The sequence below is a fragment of the Manacus vitellinus genome, unplaced genomic scaffold (assembly GCF_001715985.3).
Source record: "Manacus vitellinus isolate BGI_N305 unplaced genomic scaffold, ASM171598v3 scaffold_27_pilon, whole genome shotgun sequence".
In the NCBI taxonomy this organism is placed as follows: domain Eukaryota; kingdom Metazoa; phylum Chordata; class Aves; order Passeriformes; family Pipridae; genus Manacus; species Manacus vitellinus.
In genome coordinates this window covers 1,049,866-1,070,812 of record NW_021940039.1, presented here as the reverse complement: position 1 = coordinate 1,070,812, position 20,947 = coordinate 1,049,866, and the positions used below count along the sequence as shown (strand labels likewise).

At 58.8% G+C, this 20,947-nt stretch overlaps 2 protein-coding genes across 2 annotated transcripts in view; one reads left to right on the top strand and one right to left on the bottom strand.

Moving 5' to 3' along the window:
* ADGRD2 (adhesion G protein-coupled receptor D2) overlaps window positions 1-201 on the top strand; it is a 30,514-nt gene extending 30,313 nt beyond the window's left edge. The window contains 1 exon segment of the mRNA XM_025895298.2: window positions 86-201. Within this exon segment, the coding sequence (XP_025751083.2) occupies window positions 86-201 (116 nt within the window).
* A 5,321-nt stretch (window positions 202-5,522) lies between these two features.
* The window catches only part of LOC103764794 (steroidogenic factor 1), a 68,335-nt gene continuing 52,910 nt past the window's right edge, over window positions 5,523-20,947 (bottom strand). Inside the window, 6 exon segments of the mRNA XM_029960504.1 lie at window positions 5,523-5,781; window positions 9,774-9,792; window positions 9,795-9,839; window positions 9,842-9,925; window positions 10,434-10,553; window positions 17,516-18,156. Of these exon segments, the coding sequence (XP_029816364.1) occupies window positions 5,534-5,781; window positions 9,774-9,792; window positions 9,795-9,839; window positions 9,842-9,925; window positions 10,434-10,553; window positions 17,516-18,156 (1,157 nt within the window). The 3' untranslated portion in view covers window positions 5,523-5,533.

Here is a 20,947-nt window from a genome sequence, read left to right as displayed (position 1 = left end):
GATCATATTTTTTCTGCATTGTGATATTTTCTTTTGTCAAGGGAAGCAGTGCATTAGCAGGTTTCTGATTTTGATCCACATGAAGTGTTTAAGCAGGGCATCCTCAGACTATTTTTGAGACGATGCCGCCCAGAAGCAGTGCAGCTTTCCTCCTCCCAGTGGACACATGAGAAAGGCAGAAATGGTGGCACCCAGGAGTAGATGTGCTGCAGCATTTCAGGCATAGGAGCAGTGTCTCAGAGACAGCAAGGGCTGCACCCAGCACATGCATTTGTGCTCTGACCCACCTTCACCTGCTCCTGGATATTTTATGACCCACATGTGTTATTAAACTCCAACTGTGCAAATAGGTGGGTTGTTAAATTTGGGTTTATTTTCTCAGGTAGGCCCTCAGTGTGTTTTTAAAGGCCCGTGTCTGCCTGGAGGGTGATGGACACACCAGGCTGGGCTGGGTTGCCGTGGCCGTGCAGCAGGCAGGGTGTGCAGGGAGTGCTGAGCAGGGAGTGCTGAGCAGGGAGTGCTGAGCAGGGAGTGCTGAGCACACCCACCCCCACCAGCCCCCCGAGCGGCTGCTCCACCTGGCCCTGGGGCCAAGGTACCCGTGGCTGGGCAGTCCTTCAGCCCGGGGTGAAGGAGAAGATCTTGAACCAGAAGAGCTCTCCTCTGTGCTCTCGTGCAGTGGAGCCGCGTGCGGCGCAGCGCCGGTGCCGGCCCCGCTCCGGGCTCAGCCACAAGTGCTTCCAGCCATTACAGCAGAGAATAAAAGGCCGTAGCACCCAGCTGCAGGGGTGCCTGGGGGACTCCAGGGCAGCTCAGCCTCTGCCTTCACAGCTTGTTCACAGAGCAAGGTGCTGTGGAGATCTTGGGTAAGAGATGCCAGGGTCAGCAAATCCAAAACCAAGACGTTGCTGATGAACAGGGACAGATCATTTCAGCTCAGACACCATCCCCTCTTCTAGTTGTTGTCTCCCAAATTGTTTAATGAAAAGAGACATATTTTCCTCAGGTATATTTATTTCAAAGTTGCCAGCCCACTGATGAAAATGGTGCTGCCAGCAGCAGATCCTCTGGCAGAGCCAGCTGCCCCTCAGGGCAGTGGGGAGACCTGGGGACAGTCCATGGGTGTGCTCACAATCTCCCAGGGAAGTTGTGCTGAATCTGGACTGGGGTGCAGCTCTTGTCTACTCCAGGGCCTCAGCCATGCTCCTCTGAGAGTTGTGGGCATGGCACTGTCTGCCAGCTCAAGAGATGGCCAGTGGGTCCATGGGGAGGTAGGAGATGAGGAAGAGGATGGATAAAACCCAGGTAAATCCCATGCTAATTTCAGAATTAGAGAAATGGGGAGTTTTGGGGTCAGAGACAGGCATGGGCTCTCCCCTTCCCAGTATCTGGGCACCCCCCACGAGGGCTCAGCTCACAGAGTATTTTCAGTAACAAGCTCCAGCCCAGCTGTACAGAGCTGCCCTGTGCAGCGAGTGCTGCCGCCTTCATTGCACCCTTTTTGTGAGCAGGGGATGGCTGGGGGGGCTCACATATTTGCACAAACAATAAGTCCCATCTTCCTTGTCTTGGCAAACAAGGGCTCCAAGAGGCTTCCACATCCTCCATCTCCTCAAGTGATGGCTGCTTTGTTTCCCCACGATAATTTCATTATTCTGTTTGAATACGTTTATATGTTGCTAAGCCACACATAGCAACGTGGATCTTGTCTCCACGGCCCAGCCTTCCTCTGATCGATACTGAGTAATTCTGCAACTCTCGCTGTATTGCGTTAAACAAGATTGGTTTCAGAATATAAGGAATTTATGAGTCTTTGGGATTCAAAGCCAGGCAAACGCCTGAGTGTCGTGGGGAGAAGCGCAGGGCCCCCCTGTGCCAACCCTGCTGGGCTGCCCTGTGGTGGGATCACTGCGGGTGCCACGGTCCTTCCTGATGGGCAGCAGGTCCCTTGTGGAGGAGGTGCAGCCCGTCTGCCATCGGCGTGTCCTGCCATGGCAGTGCTGGTATTTCCATTGAATCCCATTTCAAGCTCATCCTCCCGTGCTTTCAGCAGTGGGTGCTGTGCTCAGGCTGGTGACTGAGCAGGGAAGGTTTCTCCTACAGCCACGGCCCTGTGCATGGCTGCTGCTTTGGCTCCCTGCCCTAAGGACCGTGTTACAGAGACCCCAAAGGGGCAGGGGGGGCTCTGGGATGGCAGAGCTCTGCCAGTGACAGGCTGTGCCAGACCAGTGCCACCTCCACCTGCTCTGTCCTGAGGCAGGTTTGGGCTGTGCTTTCTGCCCCTGTGCTGTGGGACCCCGCTCATGCTCCCACTGCCCTGGGAGGGTCCTCTGCCCTTCCCCTGCTGCCAACACAGCTGAGACTGTCTCTCTTTTGCTTTAGGTTTCTGAGAAGTTTCTGGGTGACAAGCCTACAACACTGAGGGTTTTCCAACAGTTGGGAAGGACGGCAGGTTGGAGGAACTGGCTTCCCCTGGAGGGCTGTCCTTGTTACCTGCACTTCTCCCCAGCAGCATGTGCAGGTGAAACCAAGGCAGGACTGGGGTACTGTGGGGTCTTGTGGGGTTTCGTCTGCTGCTGATGATGGCTCTGCTCCTCTCCTGGGTGTGCAGCCAACAGCAGGGACTTGTGCTGGGGGTCCCTGTGGCTCATGCAGCCACTGCCAGGGCAGCCAAGGCTGGCCTGGGGAGTGCCCCATGTCACTGTCACCACCGGCAGCACTGGCAGCGTGGTTGTGTGCACTTGTTGCTGCTTCTAACAGAGCTCATTTAGCCTGGGAACCTGGAGCAGTGGGGTGGGAACAAGCCCAGCTGTGCCCGTGGCAGCCGTGCCCATGCTCCGTGCCAGCGAGGACGGCTGCCTTCCCCAGCCCCACTGCCAGCCCAGCACATCACTGTGCCAGGGCAGGGCTGGGGACAGGCTGCATAGGAAGCACATGCACTAGGGAAGCCAGCAGCTGGCTCCAGGCCTTTTCTAAACCAGCTGACATCAATAGCATCTTCTGCTGTTTATGACAAAAATCCTCTCCCTGCTCTTGCCTGGGCTCCTGCCCGAGCTCCTGCCTGGCTGGTGTGGCCCCTCCCAGCTGGGTTCTGTTTTCCCTCCCTGTTCTCCTGTTACCTCCGTAGTGTTTAGAGCACAGACAACGTGGTGGGGTTTTGCTGATTATGATGACAGTAAATGCTGATTTTAAAGGCAACCTTCTCTCCCTGTTGCACTGTGGCCAAGGGAAGGGGCTCATGCAGTGGCTCTGTGCAGCTGAGCACAGCGGAGGGGTTTGGCCGCAGTGCAAGGACCAGGGCACTGCCCACTCCCCTGTGCCCTGTCCTGTGTTCCCCGTGTTCCCTGATCCCAGCACAGCGTGTGCTGCCCAGCCTGTGTTTACGTGTTGGGTTCTGCAGCCCTGGAGCTGCCCTGTGCTGGGCAGGAGGTGGGATTGGTGTGTGGATGTCACTTGGCTGGAGTCAGCCTTGGGGCACCCCCAGCACCGAAATCTTACAGACAGTCACCACATCTATGTCAGAGGCTGTGGCAGAGCTCTGTGCTTTGCCATGGCTTTGCTCCCTGCCATGGTGTGTGCCACGCCAGGGGCCATGGTAACCACCAAGAGCTACATGAGCAATCCAAGTCTAAGATAATTGCTAAGATAAATGTTGCCATTCGTTAGCTCACTTGAAAAACACGCTCAGTCACTATGGCAGTTCCCTGCAGCACTTTTTACCAGACCTTGAGGCACCGATGCCTTGAATCCCACAGCCACAGCGTCCCGGGCCCACAAAGACAGGCAGCACCCTAGGAGGGGGCACCAGGAGCCAAGCACTGCTCCTCTGCCCATGGGGAGCTGGGGAAACACCAACCAGGAGGGGTAGAAAGACAGTCAAAAAAGACGAAGTTTGTGTTTTTAAATGAACTGCAAAATTTATTACAGTGGTTTGCTCCTGACAAGGAAATTGGTAACCTTCTGCCTGGGAAGGAAAGGGGAGTAGTGGGGAAGGGGAGGGAAGAGAGGGAGAAAAGGATGTGAGAGACAGAGAGAGAGACACTTAAGGACACTTTTCATTTTCTGAAAATAAAACATCTTTACCTCCCAAACCATTTTCTCCAGTTTTTTAAGTTCACAAAAAGAAGAAGGTGAAACCAAACCACAGACTTCAGGAGGAAAATGCACAAAGGTGTTAAAGCAGAGACAAACATACTCTTCTGCGTCTAACAAGCTTCACAAACCACGCGGCTCCGGGCGCAGCCTCTGTGGCTCCTCAAGGCACCGGCTCTGCAGAGCCACGGCGGTGACGGCCCCTGGGACAGGGAGACCCCCGCCCTGGGGACAGGGAGACCCCCGCCCTGGGGAGCAAACCTGGCCAGCCCCTGCCGTGCGGGAGGAGCCCACGGAGCCAAGGTCGGGCCGGGGCAGGGGCTGCCTGGTGGGGCAGAGGAGAGGAGAGGAGAGCATGGCTGAGATGGAGAGAAAGCAGCAGTCAGAGTCCAGCATGTCCCAGTTCAGGGGGCTGCGGCCCCCAGTGCTCCCAGTCCTGTCCCATGATGGGAGTGGAACAGAGAGCTCTTTGCCTGTGGCTTCACCACAGCATTTGCTGTCCCCTGGGGACACGGCAGACCACAGGAGGGGGTGTGGGGGCCCAACACGAAGTGCAGGAAAATCCTTATTCCTCCCTGCCCATGTACTTGGGCCAGTAAATGCAGGGAGGGGGCTGCAGAGCTCGCCAAGCTTCCCCAGGCTCCTGGGCACGTGCCTGCACCTCCTTCCTGCCTGGCTGCTCTGCCACCGTCAGCTGGGGCAGGACAGAGCTGTGCTGCCCATGAGCTGTGGGCTCCGGGCACTGCGGCCACCACGGCCTGCAAAGCCACAACTGCTGCCTCCAGCACCAGCAGGCACTGGGAAAACAAACCTCAGCTGAGGACTCAGCGCTGCCCACCCCTGCCTGCCCTCGCTTTGCCGGGGCACTGGTGGGACACAGCGTGTGCACCTTGGGGTCACAGGACTGAATAGGGCCAACCCCTCCAGCCCAGCCCCAGCGCTCTGTGTGGCTCCTCCGTGTGCTCCCCCAGTGCCTGGAGACGCCCCAACCACCACAAAACCACAGCCTGGAGGGGGTTCACCTCACCTCTCCCCTGCCCTGTGCATGACGGGCCCTGAGACATGGGGCAGGGCTGGGAAGGTGAAGAAACAGCTGGTAGGGATAGCAGGAGAGGAGCAGAAATAGGAGAAAAGCCGGGACAGGCTTTACCCTTCCTTGGTGCTGCTGAGCCAGGTCTGTAAGTGGCAGGCTCAGGCACCAGGCGTGCAGTGGAGCTGGGGCAGTGCAGCCAACGGGGCAGCTCAGCAGCCGAGCCCACGGCCCTGCAGCCTCAACCATCCTTGCTGTGTGTTAAACCACCTGGGACGTTTCCAATAGCAGAGGTTAAACAGCATCACTGAGGAAGGCGGGGTGGAAGGCAGCCAGCCCCGGGCACCAGTCCTGCCCCTGCTGTGCCAGCGGCGGCACTGGGGCTGCGCCGGGTCGTGCTGGCGGCCACGCTCAAGTCCGCTTGGCATGGAGCATCTCGATGAGGAGGTTGTTGCAGGGCACCTCCCCGCTCAGGTGCTTGTGGTACAGGTACTCCTCTGCCTGCATGCTCAGCGCCCGGACCTCCGCCAGCCACAGCAGCAGCTGGCGGAACTTGTCCGTGGAGTGGGGGTAGTGGCACACCGTGTACTCCAGCAGCGCCGCGTTGGCCTTCTCCTGGGCATCCTTAGCCAGTGTGTGGTTCTCCAGGTACTTCACATCTGCACGGAGGAGGAGGAGGATGAAATGGTGCCAAGCTCATGTGTCTGCCCCACCCACGCTGTGCTGTGCTGGGGTGAGCCAGGAGGGACCCACGCTCCTGGGTCAATGCTCCTCATGCAGGAAAACACAGTGCAGGAGGAGTCTCGTGCCCCATCCCTGTCCCACCGTGGACTCCCTGTCCCTGCTCTGCCTCCGAAGTCTCCCCTGATGCTGAAGACAGATTCCAAACTCCCTGGCAGCAGGACTGGTGTCCCCCTGCCCTCTCTGCCCAGGAAGAGGCAAAGCCAGAAGGTGCTGCCAGCTGTGTTCACACACTGGGAGCCGCTGCCATCAGCCCCCTTTAATTCCTGAAGGTCAAGGAAGCGGCTGAATTAATTCCCCGATAAACCTGGTCTTTCCAATGTGGCAACCAGGCTCACCAGCCTAGAAACCCTAATCCTCCACGCCTCACCAGGGCTGCAGCAGCTTCCCATAATCCCACTGCCAGCTCTGCTGCCAGCAGGGTGGGAAGCAGCGCAGCAGGCAGTGGCACCAAGGTGCAGGCAGGGTCTGGCAGCAAGAGGCTGCTGCAGACCTGAAGGCAGAGCTGCAGGAGCTGGGGCAGGCACAGCCCCAGGGGAGGGGTGGTCTCCTGTGACTGCGGGGACAACCTGTGCTTGTGGGTTGGGAGTTCTCCAGGATTTAGGATGGCCTGAGATGGGGTTTGCTCTCCAAGGGTGCTGCCTCAGCACTCAGGTTGCCGGGAGTGCTCCATGGTGAAGTGTTGACTTCCAACCAGCACACACGTTCCACTGGCCCTGCACAAGGATTTTGGTGGCTTTGGGGAACCGGTGCCGTGCGTTGCCCCATCACCACCTACAGCTGTACACAGCAAAGTACCAGACCTGCCCGACAGCGACCTTGCTGCCAACCCTGGCCCCGAGCCCAGCTGGGGCAAGAAGATTTAGTGGATTTGCTGTGCAGCACGAGGAGCCCAGCAGTGCTGCCTTGGTCACAGTCCCATGGCCCACAGCCGCTGATGCACGGCCACATTCAGGGAAACAGGGCATCATGGGCATGGGTTCCTGCCAAGGCAGCTGAGAGTTTGGGGGTTATTTCTGGTTTTCATCCCAAAAAGGTGGGGAGCCAAACGCGGCTGTAACCCAGAGGGCTGAGCAACATGTGGGAGGGCAGACTGCAGTGCTGGTGACGGAGCTGCCTGAGCAGGAGGGAGCAGGTGGGACCCCTGCACCACTGGGTGGGGGTGTCTCTGGCCCCCCCCACTACCTGGCCCCGCAGGGCTCCCTCGAAGGGACCACGGCACCCAAGGCTGCTGCAGCCCAGCAAAGCCAGGAGCCCCCAAGGGGCAGGGGCTGGGGAGCAGAGGTGCAGCTGGGGGGAGTGCAGAGCCCCCCGGGAGCAGAGGCAGAGCCGGGGGGGCTGTGAGCCCCCAGGGAGCCCCAGGCTCCGGCCATGTCCACGGCCAGGACAGGCACTGTGGGTGCAGGCACAAAGGGCACAGGTTGTGCCAGGATGCACTTTATCAGATCACCCTTCCCTTTTCACTGGGCAGCACATTTGCTCCTATTGTCTCCTCCTATCCGGGTTCTTGTTACGAAATCTCTTTATCTGCATAAGGTTATTGTGCATGTCATTAAAAAAAAAAGAAGTTATATTGATAAATGTCAAATCTATCCCCTGAGTTGGCTCAACAATAGCTAGTTCTACTCGATGAACTCACCTGGTTCTCTGAAAGACCCTATTCACTGTTTAATTGAATATTTGAATAATCTTTTCATTCCTGCAAGGAATAAAGAATGTTGTCCAAATAACATTGACTCACTTCATTTAGAGACACTGCAGCAGTTGCAAAGACTGTCCTGTGACAAAGCCTCCCATCACACATACAGATATGCCTGGGATTATTTCTATGCCCTCAAGTGTTCTTCCTATTCACAGCTCCTTTTGTTTGGGAGAAGCTGCTGATAAATTGCAAACGCTTAAGGGAATGTGGGCTATAAAAGCCTCTCTTCCTCCCCTCCCCAAGAGTAGCTGCTTCATGAATGTAAGTCATGAAATCGAATGATAGGTCAATCCATTAAGGCTCTATTAAGCCCTTCTGTAGAACAAAGCTAACCTGTGCCGTCCTCATAAATATTGCTATTTTGAGAAGCCCTAATTTTAATTAAATCTCTTTACCTGCTCAGGAGAGAAATCTATTTAGAACTCAAATGGCAGCTCTTGTGAGCAGGGCTTGGCTTTGACTGCGCTGTGGCAGAGTGGTAAATGTGGAAATTCTCTTGTTAAAGGCAATTACATCCTGCACATAATACACAGTCCCGTCCTCTACAGCTGAGCCTGCGAAGGGCAAATTACTGCAAGTGAGCTCTGCAATATGGAGAGAAAAAGTTGCATTTGGGGCAAAATGATTTATGGGAAAACACAGGTATTGGATTCCACGCCATCCCTGAAAGCCACTGCTCCAGGGAAGCCATCGGGGTGGACGCTGTTCCTGCTCGCTGTGCCGTGCCAAGGGGGCAAGAGGGGACACGAGGCAGCACGGTGGGGACACAGCTCTGCTGGTGCTGAACCCCCAGGGCAGTGGCCGAGGAAGGTCCCGGCTCGGGGTACGAGCCCCCCCAGCTCCTTCATTTCCCAGCCCAGGCACTGTTTGTCCCCCACCTTATCACTGTTCGAGCAGTGAATTATCGCATCTTGTTTCTCTGGATTTCAAAACAGCTCCAGAGGAAAGGAAAGCTGAGGGAGGAGATGCCACAGGTGCAGAGCGGGATGGCAGCCTGGCTCCCACCCCTGGTCCCTAGATAGGACCTCATGGATGGAGAAGTGCAAGCACAGACTAAGGCACTGGGGCAGGGATGGGCTGGGATAGGAACAAGAACAGAGATGGAAAACAGGTCTGCCACAAGCTGGGCTCACCATCCCGGCACCAGCACTCGGATGCTGCAGGGACCCCAGCTTCCCTGGGGAAATGCCAGTTCCTGTCCCGTCCGGTGGGTGCAGGTATCAGCCACTGAGCAGGTGTGGGAAGGGAGGCAGCTGCAGTGGCAGGGCCGTGAGCCAGGAGTGGGGCAGCCACAGGAGCCCCTCACGGGCCTCATGCCGGGACAGGAGATCTGCCACCGCGGGGAAGGTGCCGGCACCTGTAATGATGGTAGCTGGGCACCCTTGGGGTCCCTGTGGGGCTCAGCACCACCCACAGCTGCACTGCCCTGCCAAAGGCTGAGATCCCTCCCATGGGACTACCCTGGGCACCTCTGCCTCTGTGAGAAGCCTGCAGGGAATGGAGGCACATCCCTGGCTGCAGTGTATGTGGAGATGTTCCCTGCAGTGTGGGCAGGATGGCCAGGGTGGGAGGGGGGTGGGAGTGGGGCCACAGTGTGGCAGGAGCAGCGTTGGAGCAGGGCAGGATCAGAGCTGAGCCGCTGTGCCACCCCAGGGAGGTTTCAGGCTCTGCCAACAGCGCCTGCAGCTCGGTGTTATTTAGTCTGGGTGAGGTGGGAGTGTGTGAACCCACCGCCTGGGCCCGGCCACAGGCTCCAGGCTGAGCCTAATCAGTGAGCACACGAAAGCCCCGTCCAGTGCGGCGCTCGGGCCCTTGTGACGCAAATCCCGGGAGATATCGGAGGGCCCGGCCGCTGCCTGCCGCTGTCAACACAACTGTTTTGCCACAGCCATATCAGCTGTGTCCCTGCCTGGCCTGATGGGCAAGTGACCAAAACAGGCCCCACTTGGCCAACAGGATGGCAGTGTCCCCTGCAGCTGGAGCAGAGCCCAGCCCGTGGCAGGAGACATTTCAGATCCGAGGGGGAAAAACAGGTCCCAGCCGTGGCTCCTGGCGCCTCATTAAAAGCCCTTTCATCACACAGCCAGTCCCTGGGCTGTGTGTGCTCCCTCCTGCTCTGCTCCCACCCCCCAGGACCCTGCCCCCAGCATGGCCATCCCCCCTGAGAGTGGCTGCCTCGTCCCAGTGCCCCTTGCAGCAAGTGCTCACCAAGGCTGAAGAGGATGAGGGGAACTTGAGGCAGACGAATTCATGCCGGTCCAGCCTGGAGCGAGTGCAAGTGCAAGGACGACGCTCCTGCGCACGCAGCACAGAGTGTTTGAGGATGGAGCCGGCTGGGCTGCGATGGTCGACATGTCCACCTGCGGGGATCGGGACGGCGTCAGCTTTGGCAGCCCCAGCCCCCCATAACCTGCTGCAGGAAACCCCACACAGAGCAGGAGCTGGGAACCAACTGGGAACTGGCCCTGAGTGCCCACTGAGAATGAGGGGTGTCAAAGAAAAGGCCAATGGGTGAAACAGGAACCTCATTTCAAACAGGCGGGCCCTTCATGGGGTGCTGACATTGTAGGCACCCTATTTCCAAAAGCCACCCCTAGGGAAGGAAGGGGCCCCTCTTCACATCCTACCTCTGAGAGTACGGGTAGGGCTGGTGATCTTCCCATACAAAATATTTTTTTCCAGAACCAGGAGCTGCGTGGTGGGATGGGATGGGATGGGACCTTCTGCACAAGCAGACCCATAGCGTAGCAAACCAACCCACGTGCCCTATGCCTGGTTGGCCACACTGGGCCAGAAGTGAGAAAAAAGTCGCCCCGTGCCCGCAGCCAGCCCCCAGCCCTGCAGAGCAGTCCCTGGGCCATTGCTCACCTCCTGGCCGGTGACCAGCAGCACACTGTGCTCCTTGCCGTGCTGCAGCTGCCGGTAGATGTGGTCAAACACCAGCAGCTCACTCCAGCAGTTCTGCAGCAGCTTCATCTGGTCACCCACCTGAAAGGGAGAGGGAGCAGAATGGCTGAGACCCACCACACTGCACTGCACAGCACCCACCCTGCACCTGGCACACATTCCATGGCAGGGGGGCCCCTTGGATGAGCAGGGAGAGCTGGAGCTGCATCCCAGAAAGGGGGACCCTGAGCTGGAGGGGAGGAGAGGGGCAGGTGGCTGTGCAGAGCTGGCTTCAAAGCAGCTCAGTGTGTTTCAGTGGCACTTGCTGGCTCTTATCAGCACTGGTTTTTCCCCACCAGGCACAACCTCCCCGAACTGCACACAAATTTTAACAAAATGACTGCAGGAGGGATGTGCAGCGGCTGCACAAAGGGCCTGTGTGTCCAGGCAGTCCCTCTGGATACTTTTAAACGAAAGCAGACAGTGCCCATGCTCGCCTCCCCGCGGGGATGGCGGCTCTGGGGGGGCAGCAGCGCCGTGGGGGAGCAGGGGCATCGCTGTGCCCTGCAGCTGCCAGCCCAGCCCCTGCCCACGCACCAACACGCGTGCTCACGTGCACACTGACCCTCGTGCTGTGTGTACCTGCAGGCACAGGTCCAAAGGAACACCTGAGGCTGCCCCTGCGAGGAGCTCGAGCCGGGACACAAGCAGTAAGGGTCCCCAGAGGTCCTGCAGGGTGCCAGGGACTGCAGGCAGCACCACTGACTGGCAGGACAAGCTGCCAGAGCCAACAGCTGCATTTGGCAGAACTAAGAGCTCTGCCAGACCCCTGTACCCAGAGTTGTGTCAGAACATGGGGCACACTCCCGTCCCGGCACGGGGAGCTCAGCTGCCTTCCCACCACCCTGCTGAAAACCACCATGAGTCACCAGCTTCATCCCCTCAGCACTGCTCTTCTCCAGACCCCAACTCCTTTCCACAGGGAACTGAACTCCTGTCCTGCCTGGACCCCCCTTCTCCTGCAGGGCTGGTGTAGGGAAAGGGCTGGGATTAAGGTACTACCTCCCTGCGGAGCAAATCCAGTGCCAGCAGCTGAGCTCTGCAGGGCCATTGTGCTCCCCCTTTAATAGAGGGAAGACAGATGCAGCATCACAGGGCTGGATAATGCCCTCGTTTTGCTGAAGAGGCTGCAATAAACCGGCACTGGGAGATTGCAAAAGGAATAGAAGCCAGATGAGAAAGAGCTTTATGGTCTCAGAGCCTCAGAGCCGGCGCTCCCCGCGAGCCGCCGGGATTTGTCTCTCAAGTGCAGTGGGTGGTCAGAGCGGGTCCTGCGGCGCGGGGAGGGGATGGGTGGGAAGGCAGCGAGGTGGGGCTGCAGCACCCACTCCTGCCCAGCACTGCAGGGAGGGCAGGGGGCACAGGGGGCTGCTGCCCCATCGCCCAGGCCAGCCAAGGAGCCGTGGGCTGTGGCCCAGCAGCTCAGGCTGTGAGGCTCCTGTTCAGCAGCTGAACAAAGGCCTGGGGAAAAGCTCATTCTGCACCAAAACAGAGCAGAGATTTTCTGCATCCGTGGTGACCTCTGCCCCGAGGCTCGTGGCCCTGGCAGGGCGCTGGGGTCCCGGTGCACAGCTCTCTGCCAGCCCAGCTGCACGCTCCCGCACCGGGCCGAGCGCCTCCGCTCCGGCTGAGCTGGGGCGTTGTTTTGGAAGCTCCTTCCTGTGCCTCATTCCTGAGCGAGATGAGCTCCAGAAGGGACAGACAGAAGGTTTCGCCTCGAGAAAAGTTCTAAAAAAATTTAGCTTTTCCAAAAGAAAGCACTTCGACAATTTTGAAATCTTTTCTTCCTTCAAAAATTGCTGATCGGCTCCTGCCAAACTCTGCGGGGGGGTTCTGCTCCCTCCCTGCACCCCTCAGCAGCACATGTCACCCTGTGTGGCTGCTGCATGGCTGCTCCCTTGCCAGCACACCCCGGTGTGCCGGGTGCTCCCTGGGAGCGTCGCAGTGCACCAGAGCCACACGGCCGTGGCAGGGGGGTGAGGTGGGTGGGGGCACGACAGGGTGGGCTGGGGGCTCAGGCGCCAGTCAGGGCTGGGGGCCATAGAGAGGTCCCCAGCACCAAGCTGGGGGTCCCTGTGCCCCAGGCTGGGTGGCAGCGGGCAGGGCCCACGGCCCCGCTCTGGCACTGTGGCTCTGCTGCAGGGGGCTCTGGCTGGGGGTCACCTGGCTGTCCCCCGCCCTGGCCTGGCCTCCCGGAGCAGAGGGCTGCTAATGGAGGGGCACTCAGAGGCAATCAATCCTCGCGGCGAGGCGGCAGCACACACACACTCCCCGTTAAAAGTTAAGCAAAGGATCTTCCTCTTTTAATGTCAAGGCTTTTCCACGGAGTGCTTTATCAAGGGCCTAATGCAAGCTGTCTTTGAGAGGCAATTTTTACCTTTTTTTAAAAGCAAGCATTTATAACCCATTCACAAAACACGCAGCAAACACACCCCCCCCCTCATGCTGAGAGAGCAATCCCCTGTCACCAGGAATTCTGATAGGCTGTGACCTACAGAAAATGCAATTCCCTGCGGGAAAGGGTCTAGGATGGCGCCAGAGGGGAGGGAGGGTGTGCAGAATCAGGGGTGATGCTGCCCAGGCAAGGGCTGCAGGATCTGCATGTGGGTGTAGTTTTAAACTCCTACAACCCTCCTTGTGGGTTCACAGGTGTGAGGTGAGGAAGCCCCTGGGAGTGTTGGGACTCCCAAAACGTTCCCAGGCCATGTGGGGACAGTGCAGCCCCACTGTGCTCACTGCTCCCTGCACAACTGGCTCAGGGCATCCCCCACCTTGGGTGCCACTGCTGCCCTCCAGCATCTCTGTTAGGAAGCAGAGTGACCACCAGCAGCTCTGCTTTGACAGGAAGCCCTGAGCAGGTCCCAGGACATCGATCCCCAGACATGGGCACCAGGAGTGCTCGGATGCCCCCGACCTGCCTCCTGCCCACAGATGCTCTCCAGGCCTCCACCCAGATCTCAGGTGCAGGATTTGTCCCACAACCCTCACACAGGTGCAGGACACACGTCAGTGCCCCGAGCCCCAGCAATTACTGGGTGTGAGCAGGACCCAACACCTCAGCTACCGAGAAGTGAGACAGTGAATTAATGTCCACCAGCCACCTGCAATGGAAACCTCACACAAGCCCAAGGTGTTAATGGTGAATGTGTGTCCCCATCCCCCTGCCCAGATACCACCACGATGGGCAGCTTAAAGCAAAAACCATCAAAACCAGTGCAGCAAGACCAGAATCTCGTCTCCCTGCTGGCTCCCATACTGCTGTGGCCCAGGCTGCACGAGCACCATGGCTCTGCAGGCAGGGCTGTGCTGGCCAGGCCACCACAGGAAGGGGAAGCGTCACTTTTCCCCCAGTGCATGGGATGCTAAACATTGCTGCAGCATCCATGACCAGAAGGAGATTTTAAATCTGCCAAAAATGGTCTGGCCATTGGCCAGGAGATGGGGTCAAGATGACCCACACATGCTAAAGGCAGAGAAGCAACTGACTGCAAATAGGCTTCGTCGTGGCTCTGAGATCTCTGACGAGGACGGAGGGAGAGCAGCCCAGCAGACAGACCCAGCGACCGCAGGGACCCCTTGGTCTGTGGGAACGGTGCTGCCCTCAGCATCCCCCCATCACTGGTGCTTGCCTGTGGGTGGGAGGGCAGTTTGCCCCAGCCCCGTGGCATGAAGGGGCCAAGGAGGGGGTCAGCATCATCCCACCACCCTGTGGCTGTGCCGTGCCCCTCTAGCAGCACAGGGACCCTCTGTACACCCAGCCCAGCCTGGCCTTCGGGCTGAAACCGTGGCAATTTGTTTAACATTCCTGGCTGCTCATCCCAATCTAAAGGTCACTGCAACCCTGTGTGCACAATATTGATATGTAGGTATGGCAGTGACACCTATATAAACCAGGCTGTGCAAGACATGTGCATAAACCACTCCAAAAACAGACACAGTGTGAGCGTACAAGAGCACATATATGTGTGCGTGCACATCTCTCTGTCTGTCTCTCTCCACATATATATATAAAAAAATTACATCTGAAAGGACAAAGTTGCCTGAGACTCACGACCCAACAAAATATATTTCACCTCCGGCCCATATTTTTCTTCCTGAAGAGATGCTGCAAATCTTCCCTCAGTCCTGACACATCTCATCTAGACTCAGTTAAAGTTCGTATTTATGGGCGTCAGCGCTGACCTCTTCCACCTCCGCCCGCGCGGCCTCGCGCCGCGGCTGCCTGGCCGGCCCTCGATAAACAAGCGGGCCCCCAAATCCCCCTCTGCCGCACAGCGTTATTAGTCTTGCCTCCGAAGGCCAGCGCAGTCCGTAATTCTCCTCCTGGTGACACGAGATGAGCGCCGCGACATCAGTCTCCCGGCGGATTGGCATGGGGACCCTCGTTTGTCAGTGGCAGACTGACAGAATTACTGGCCCTTAAATGAAACGATATATCTGGGAAGTTAAATCTGTTTTCAATCTGACTGCCCCGCGCCTGCGGGCGGACGTGGCGTGTGAGCCGATGTCAAGAGGCCATTTAGCCCATGGCCCCCCTCCTCCCCCGGGCGCAGCGGGGGAGCCAAGGGGCCTCTCCCCAACATCTCCCAGCCCAGCCACCCCGTCAGGAGGAGAGGGCAAAGCACCCAGTCTGCCCTTCACCAGACTGCTGGGCCAGGAATGAGAATGGGAACAAGACTGGCCAGCTCCAGGGAAACCTGCTCCCACTCTCCTTGGGCAGGGACCAAAGGCTCATCCTGGCCAGGCATGAGCCAGCAGGTCCCCATGTCCCTGAGGGTTTTCTCCTTCCCCTCCAGGCCCCCTCAGAGGCCCTGGATTGAAGCCAGCTATCTATCTGCAGACAGCCCTGTGGAAGCACAGGAGTGCTGGGAGGGTTCAGGCAGGGCATGGCATGATGGGGTCATCAGCCTGCACCCCCCTTCTCACCTGCCTGCATGCCCTCGGTGTGTGATGTGAGCCCTGCACGATGCCTGGAGCAATATCCCAGCACAGTGCCCTTCCAGCCTGGATCCCTGCACTGGCCTCGGCCAACAGCCCATCCCTGCTGGGGTTGGGCACCCTCACTTTCACACAGACCTTCCCAGGGGATGGAGAGGGCTGCTGGCATCCCTGCTCTGAGGAGCCCCGAGCACCCAGCAGGGACTGCCTGCAGAAGTGGCCATCGATCTCGGAGATTGCCATGTCCCTCTGTGCTGGCTTTAGGGCACAGCCATAAACCCTGCACTGGCAGGAGTTCATTTACTGCCCCAGCAGCTGTTTGCCTGTGAGCCTGCAGGAGCAGGAGCAGGGATTCGAGATCTCAAACCTACTCCTTCCCACCAGCTGCTCTCTCCATGGCCAGGGAGAAGCTACCACCCTGCACCAGGGAATTTGCACCGTGCTGGGGGGGCAGAGGGCACCCCCAGCACCGTCCTGGGGGGCCTGGGCACCTCCACTCTGTGCTGGGGTTTGGACCTGCCCTGTTGTGCCACAGAGTCAGCGCAGGGAAGGGAGCCAAGGACGGCGACACCGCGTTCCCCCGCTGGAGCCAGAGTGGGACGAGGTGTCCTGGAGTCCCTGGCCCTGCAAAGTGCTGGGAATGCACTCCATAATCACCATGTGGATGAAGGAAAAATGCAAGAGCCCCTGAGATGGCAGAGACGGATGCAGATCCCAGCTGAGCTCCCATCCCTGAGCACCGAACCCCATGTCCTGGGCATGGCAGGGGACATGACCTGCTCCTGGCAGGACACAGCTGCCCCTGCCCAGGTGAGACCTCTGGCACTGCCATCCCCCCCATAGCCCAACGGTGGGAGGAGCACCCACCAACAAGGATTCACACAGAAACAGCCTATTTTGGTGGCACAATCAGGCTAACAATGGAGTTACAAGGCTACACAGCAATACAGCCGGGAACTGAATTTACACTGTTTACAATATCTCCTGGAAAACAACAACCACCCTGTTCCCAAAATCCAGGCTGGACACTGATATGATTGAAACAAGCCCGACCCACCCCCACAATGCCGTTTCCTGACACTGTTCTGGCAGCTGGGGACTATTTTGAGCTGTGAGGCTTGGCCACACTCAGCCCCATGGCGCCCCTGGCACCATGGCACAGGGAAGAGCCTGGTCCTGTCCCACAGCACCATCCCCACAGTCCCACAGGAAGAAGGTAATTTTGGCCAGAGTCAGGCAGCAGAGCCTCACGCTGAAAGCACTAGAAGGCACCCATGTCTCTCAGATGCCTCAGGACGTGGCTCTCTGGGTTTTGGCCATGACACAAATTTTCTTTCCCATTTTTGCACCAGTTTGGGAACTTGGGTCAGTGCAGGGCATGAATGGAAAATGTCTGAAAGCCTGGCAAGGTGTGCAGGATGGCAGAGGCTGCCCCAGCCCTGCTAGGCTGGGTCCAGTAAATGTTCAGGGGCATTTGCTAAGTGGGTGTCCCGGCAGGATGGAGTTCAGCTGCACGTCCCCCAGCCGAGCACACTCGTGGGCTGCCGGCAGCAGACGCGGTTCCCGAGTGGGCTCGGTGGTGTCCCTGCCCCAGCCAGCCCTGCCCCGGCTGCCTGGCGCTAACAGGACCCACCTGACCACATCGATTTTCCTCCTAAAGGCAGAGAATTGTCTCAACTATAATTCCTCAACGTTACATTTTTCAATTATATCTTGAGCTTGACACCGCAGTCACTCTGCCGGCGATTGCCTCCACACCTGCCCCTGCCGTGATGAATCTGAAATCATTAGCCCCACACGACAGTGGGAATCGCTCCGGCACCGCAGCTGGGCCCCGGTGCCTCCAGCCCTGCCGTGCAGGGAGCCAGGAGTGGGACGGGGATGTGCCAGCAGATCTGCTGTGACAGCACCGGGCTTGTGCCCATGGGTGCCACCCTGCCCTCGCAGCATCTCCGCCTCAGTCCTGCCCACAGCAGCACCCCATCCTCACGGCATGGCAGCCTCAGTCCTGCCTGCCCCCCATCGCCCGCCCAGAGCAGCATCCCTCCCCGCTGCCGGGCTCCTACCTCCAGCTCCTTGAAGAAGATGCAGCTCCGTGCCCACTCCACGATGGAGAAGAGAGTCTGGTCGGCCATCTTGCACATGAGGCCAAAGGTGCTGAGCTTCTCGTGCCGGCCCTTGCCCTGCTCTTGCTGCAGGCAGGCCAGTATCCGTGCCTTCACCTGGGCCTCGTCAGGCTCCAGCTGCAGCAGCTTCAGGATGACCTCGGGGATGTCGGGGGGAGAGCTGCTGGGGTAGGTCTCTGGGTACACGTAGGCAGGCACGGACTCGTGCACGTTTGTGTAGTGGTCGGGGTACTCAGACTTGATGGTGCGGTTGGGGAAGGAGGGGTAGTGGTATCCGGGGAGCGGCGCGTGGCCGGGCACAGTCACTCCCAGGGAGGGCGTCCCGTAGGGGCTGCGCTCGTAGTCGACGGGCGTCAGGGCAGCGGGGTTGGGCGGCAGCGTCTTGGACATGGCGTGGATGCTGTGGATGGTGGAGGACAGGCTGTAGTCGCTCTGCACCGGGGACATGATCTGAGGCACCGTCTCCAGCTTGAAGCCATTGGCACGGATCAGAGCTTTCTTCTGCTGCTTTAAGGCACGGTCCCGCTTGTACATGGGGCCAAACTTGTTCCTCCCTCCGCGCATCCGGTCTGCACGGACAGCTGGGGACAGAGAGAGGGCAGAGGCTGCAGAGAACCCTCACAGAGGAAGACCAGGTCTTCCACACGGCACAGAGAAAAAGGGGGGGTGGGGACACACACGGCTTGATGGTGAAAAGGGTTTGTGGGGCACCAGGAAGACCTTCCCACAAAGTGGACAGCAGGTTGTGCCACTCAGCCCAGCTGATGTTACTCTCAGAGCCTCTGGGAATTGCAGAAAAGGAAAAGACATTTGGCTTTAACTATAAAACAAGGTGGGGGATAAAGCAGATTCCATCCCCCATGAACTGAGAGGAGAGCCCTTGAAGCCTGAGCAGACGAGGGGGTTTGACGTCCACTTTCGTTTTAACAACCCCTGACGCTGGACCAGCCCTGAGATTTCCTTGTTTCTGCAGAGCCTGGGACCCCACAGCCCCCTCAGGACCCTGGTTCCCTGCATCCAGGCTGCAAGTGCTGCTTTTCTGCAAATCTCTCCCTCTTTCTCGAACAGCACGGCCGGCAGGTCCCAGTGGGTGCACTTCACCCCGGCCTCGGGCAGGAGGCTGCCAGCCCTGCGGGTACAGCCTCACCGAGGGGCTGTGCTGGAGCATCCTGCTGGCACAGTCACTCCGAGGACCCATCGCAGTGTCCTGGCTGCAGCAAAGCAGATGTTCCCCTTGAACACTGAAAGAAACCCACGAATATGTGAACAATCAAGGGAGCAGGTGCTTCTCTTGGCAGCAGGAGCCTGTCCTTCTGCACTGCCTTGCTGTGCTCCCAGGGGCTGCTGCCTACGTACCCCTTTGGAAGAGCCTCAGGTCGCTGGAAGCGGGAGCTGGAGGATGGACGGCAGCGCAGAGGGACGGAGGAGTGAGCCAGCGAGAGCAGCTCGCAGGCTGAGCATCAAAGCAAAATACCCTCCGCTAGTTCGTGTTCCTGCTGACAGCCAGCGGGTCTCGCTTTGTGTCTCAGCTGTTACCTCTGCCTCTCTTTCTCCTACTTATCCTGGGGCGCGCAGCCAGCCCCCCCGGAGAGCCCGAGCACCTCCCCAGTGCTCCCCAGGCAGGCTGGAAAGGCGGTCGGGAGCAGCAGCATTTCCAGGATGAGCAGGAATGTGCTCCCAGGAGAGCCGCCCTGGCTTCCTCCCTCATTCTTTATTCATGAAAACAGCATCTCGCTGGGAGCGGGCAGCCAGAGGCAGCCTCTGAAGCGAGGGGTGGTGTGGCCCCCGCCCCTGAGAGCCTCTCCCCACACCTCTGGGCAGCAGAGAGCTGCCCTGGGGCAGTTCCTGACGTGGGGGCACGAGGGAGGTGCCACAGCCAGCACTGTGCATACCCAAGCCGGGGTGTCCCATGGGCAGGCACGGCTGGCAGCCCGAGCTGGCACAGGCAGGCCTGGCAGCCCCAGCCACACATCCCAGAGCCAGAGCACACCGAAAGCCCAAATCTCACACCCACTCAAAGTGATGTGTTTCCACCACTGCTTGAGGTCAGGCCCAGCAATGCCCAGGAATTGCATCCCAAAGGGACTCCCATGGCCCTGGGCAAGGGTGCACAGGCAGAGACCCCCCTGGTGCTGCCTGCACCCCCCACACAGCACGAGGTGCTCACAGTCCAGTCTCACAAACCCTCTGCAGGCAGCCGCATACACCTCCTCCCCTCTCCCAGCAAGAACACAAAGGGAGAAGAGGCCTTTTAATTCCCTTCTGCTCTGCTTTTCCTGCCATTTGTGCCACACTTGGGATCAAGAACAACTTGCCATTTGCTGTGTCCCAGTTGGCAGCTAGGAAGGAAACGATGTGCCCTGACCTCCAGGGCAAGAGGGCCCAAGTGGAGCCACCCAGGAAGAGTCTTCACCCCCAGCACCCTCCAAAACCCTCTCCAGGTGACCCCCAAGCCACACACCCACATGGCAGCAGGAGGGGTCTTCAGCACCCTGCAGGCCCCACTTCCCACTGCCACTACCTCGCCTGCCCTCACCCCCATGCAGCCCTCAGCTAGGGCAGGCTGCTGGCCAGGCTCTGCCTCCCCTTGCCCAGGCAGGGGCATGGAGGGTGCCCAGGCTGGTGTCCGTGGGCTGAGCAGGGCTGTGGGCAGCCTTGGGCCAGGGCTGTGCTGCTCCCGGGCTGGGCTTCCCTATGGCCTCCCTTCAGGCACTTTGAGGGGGGCCTGTGTCAACACTGCCCCCAAAATCGATCGCCTCGGGCTTGCTCTTGTTCTGTGGAGCTGGAGACTCACCTCCAATGCATCACCTCGGATGCCTTGCCCCAAAATACTAGGAGCTGAGGAGAAGTGATCTCTGTTTTTTACCACAAAAGAGATGGCTCCATAGAAATATCACCCTCCGCTGGGTGATCCCCCTGACAGCCCAGCTCAGCTAAGGGACCAACAGCAAGAAAAGAAACAAATAAAGGCTGTTTGAGACAGCCCTGGGACCAAAGGACCTCCACAGTGAGCAAGACAAAAACTGCTGGAAAGGGATAAAAAGCCATGCCTGTCTCCCTCGGGCACCCCAAGCGCTGCCCCTGCCCACTGTCCCAGGGCCCCCAGCCCCTGCTCAGCACCCAAATCCCCCTGAGACATCCATCAAAGCTGCCAGAGCATGCACGGAGTGATTTAGGTCACCAGTAACTCCAGCCCGGGGAGAAGAATGAAACTGGGATCTGTTTTGGAAGCCAGCCCACGCCGGGAGTTTGCTGGGGCTGATTTTGCAGCTCTATGTTGTGTCTTATTCCTGTGCCGCTGCTCGCAGACTCCCATCCCGCTCCCGGGGCGAGCGGCCGCCCGGCGAGAACACGGAGGACTTTCCGATAAAC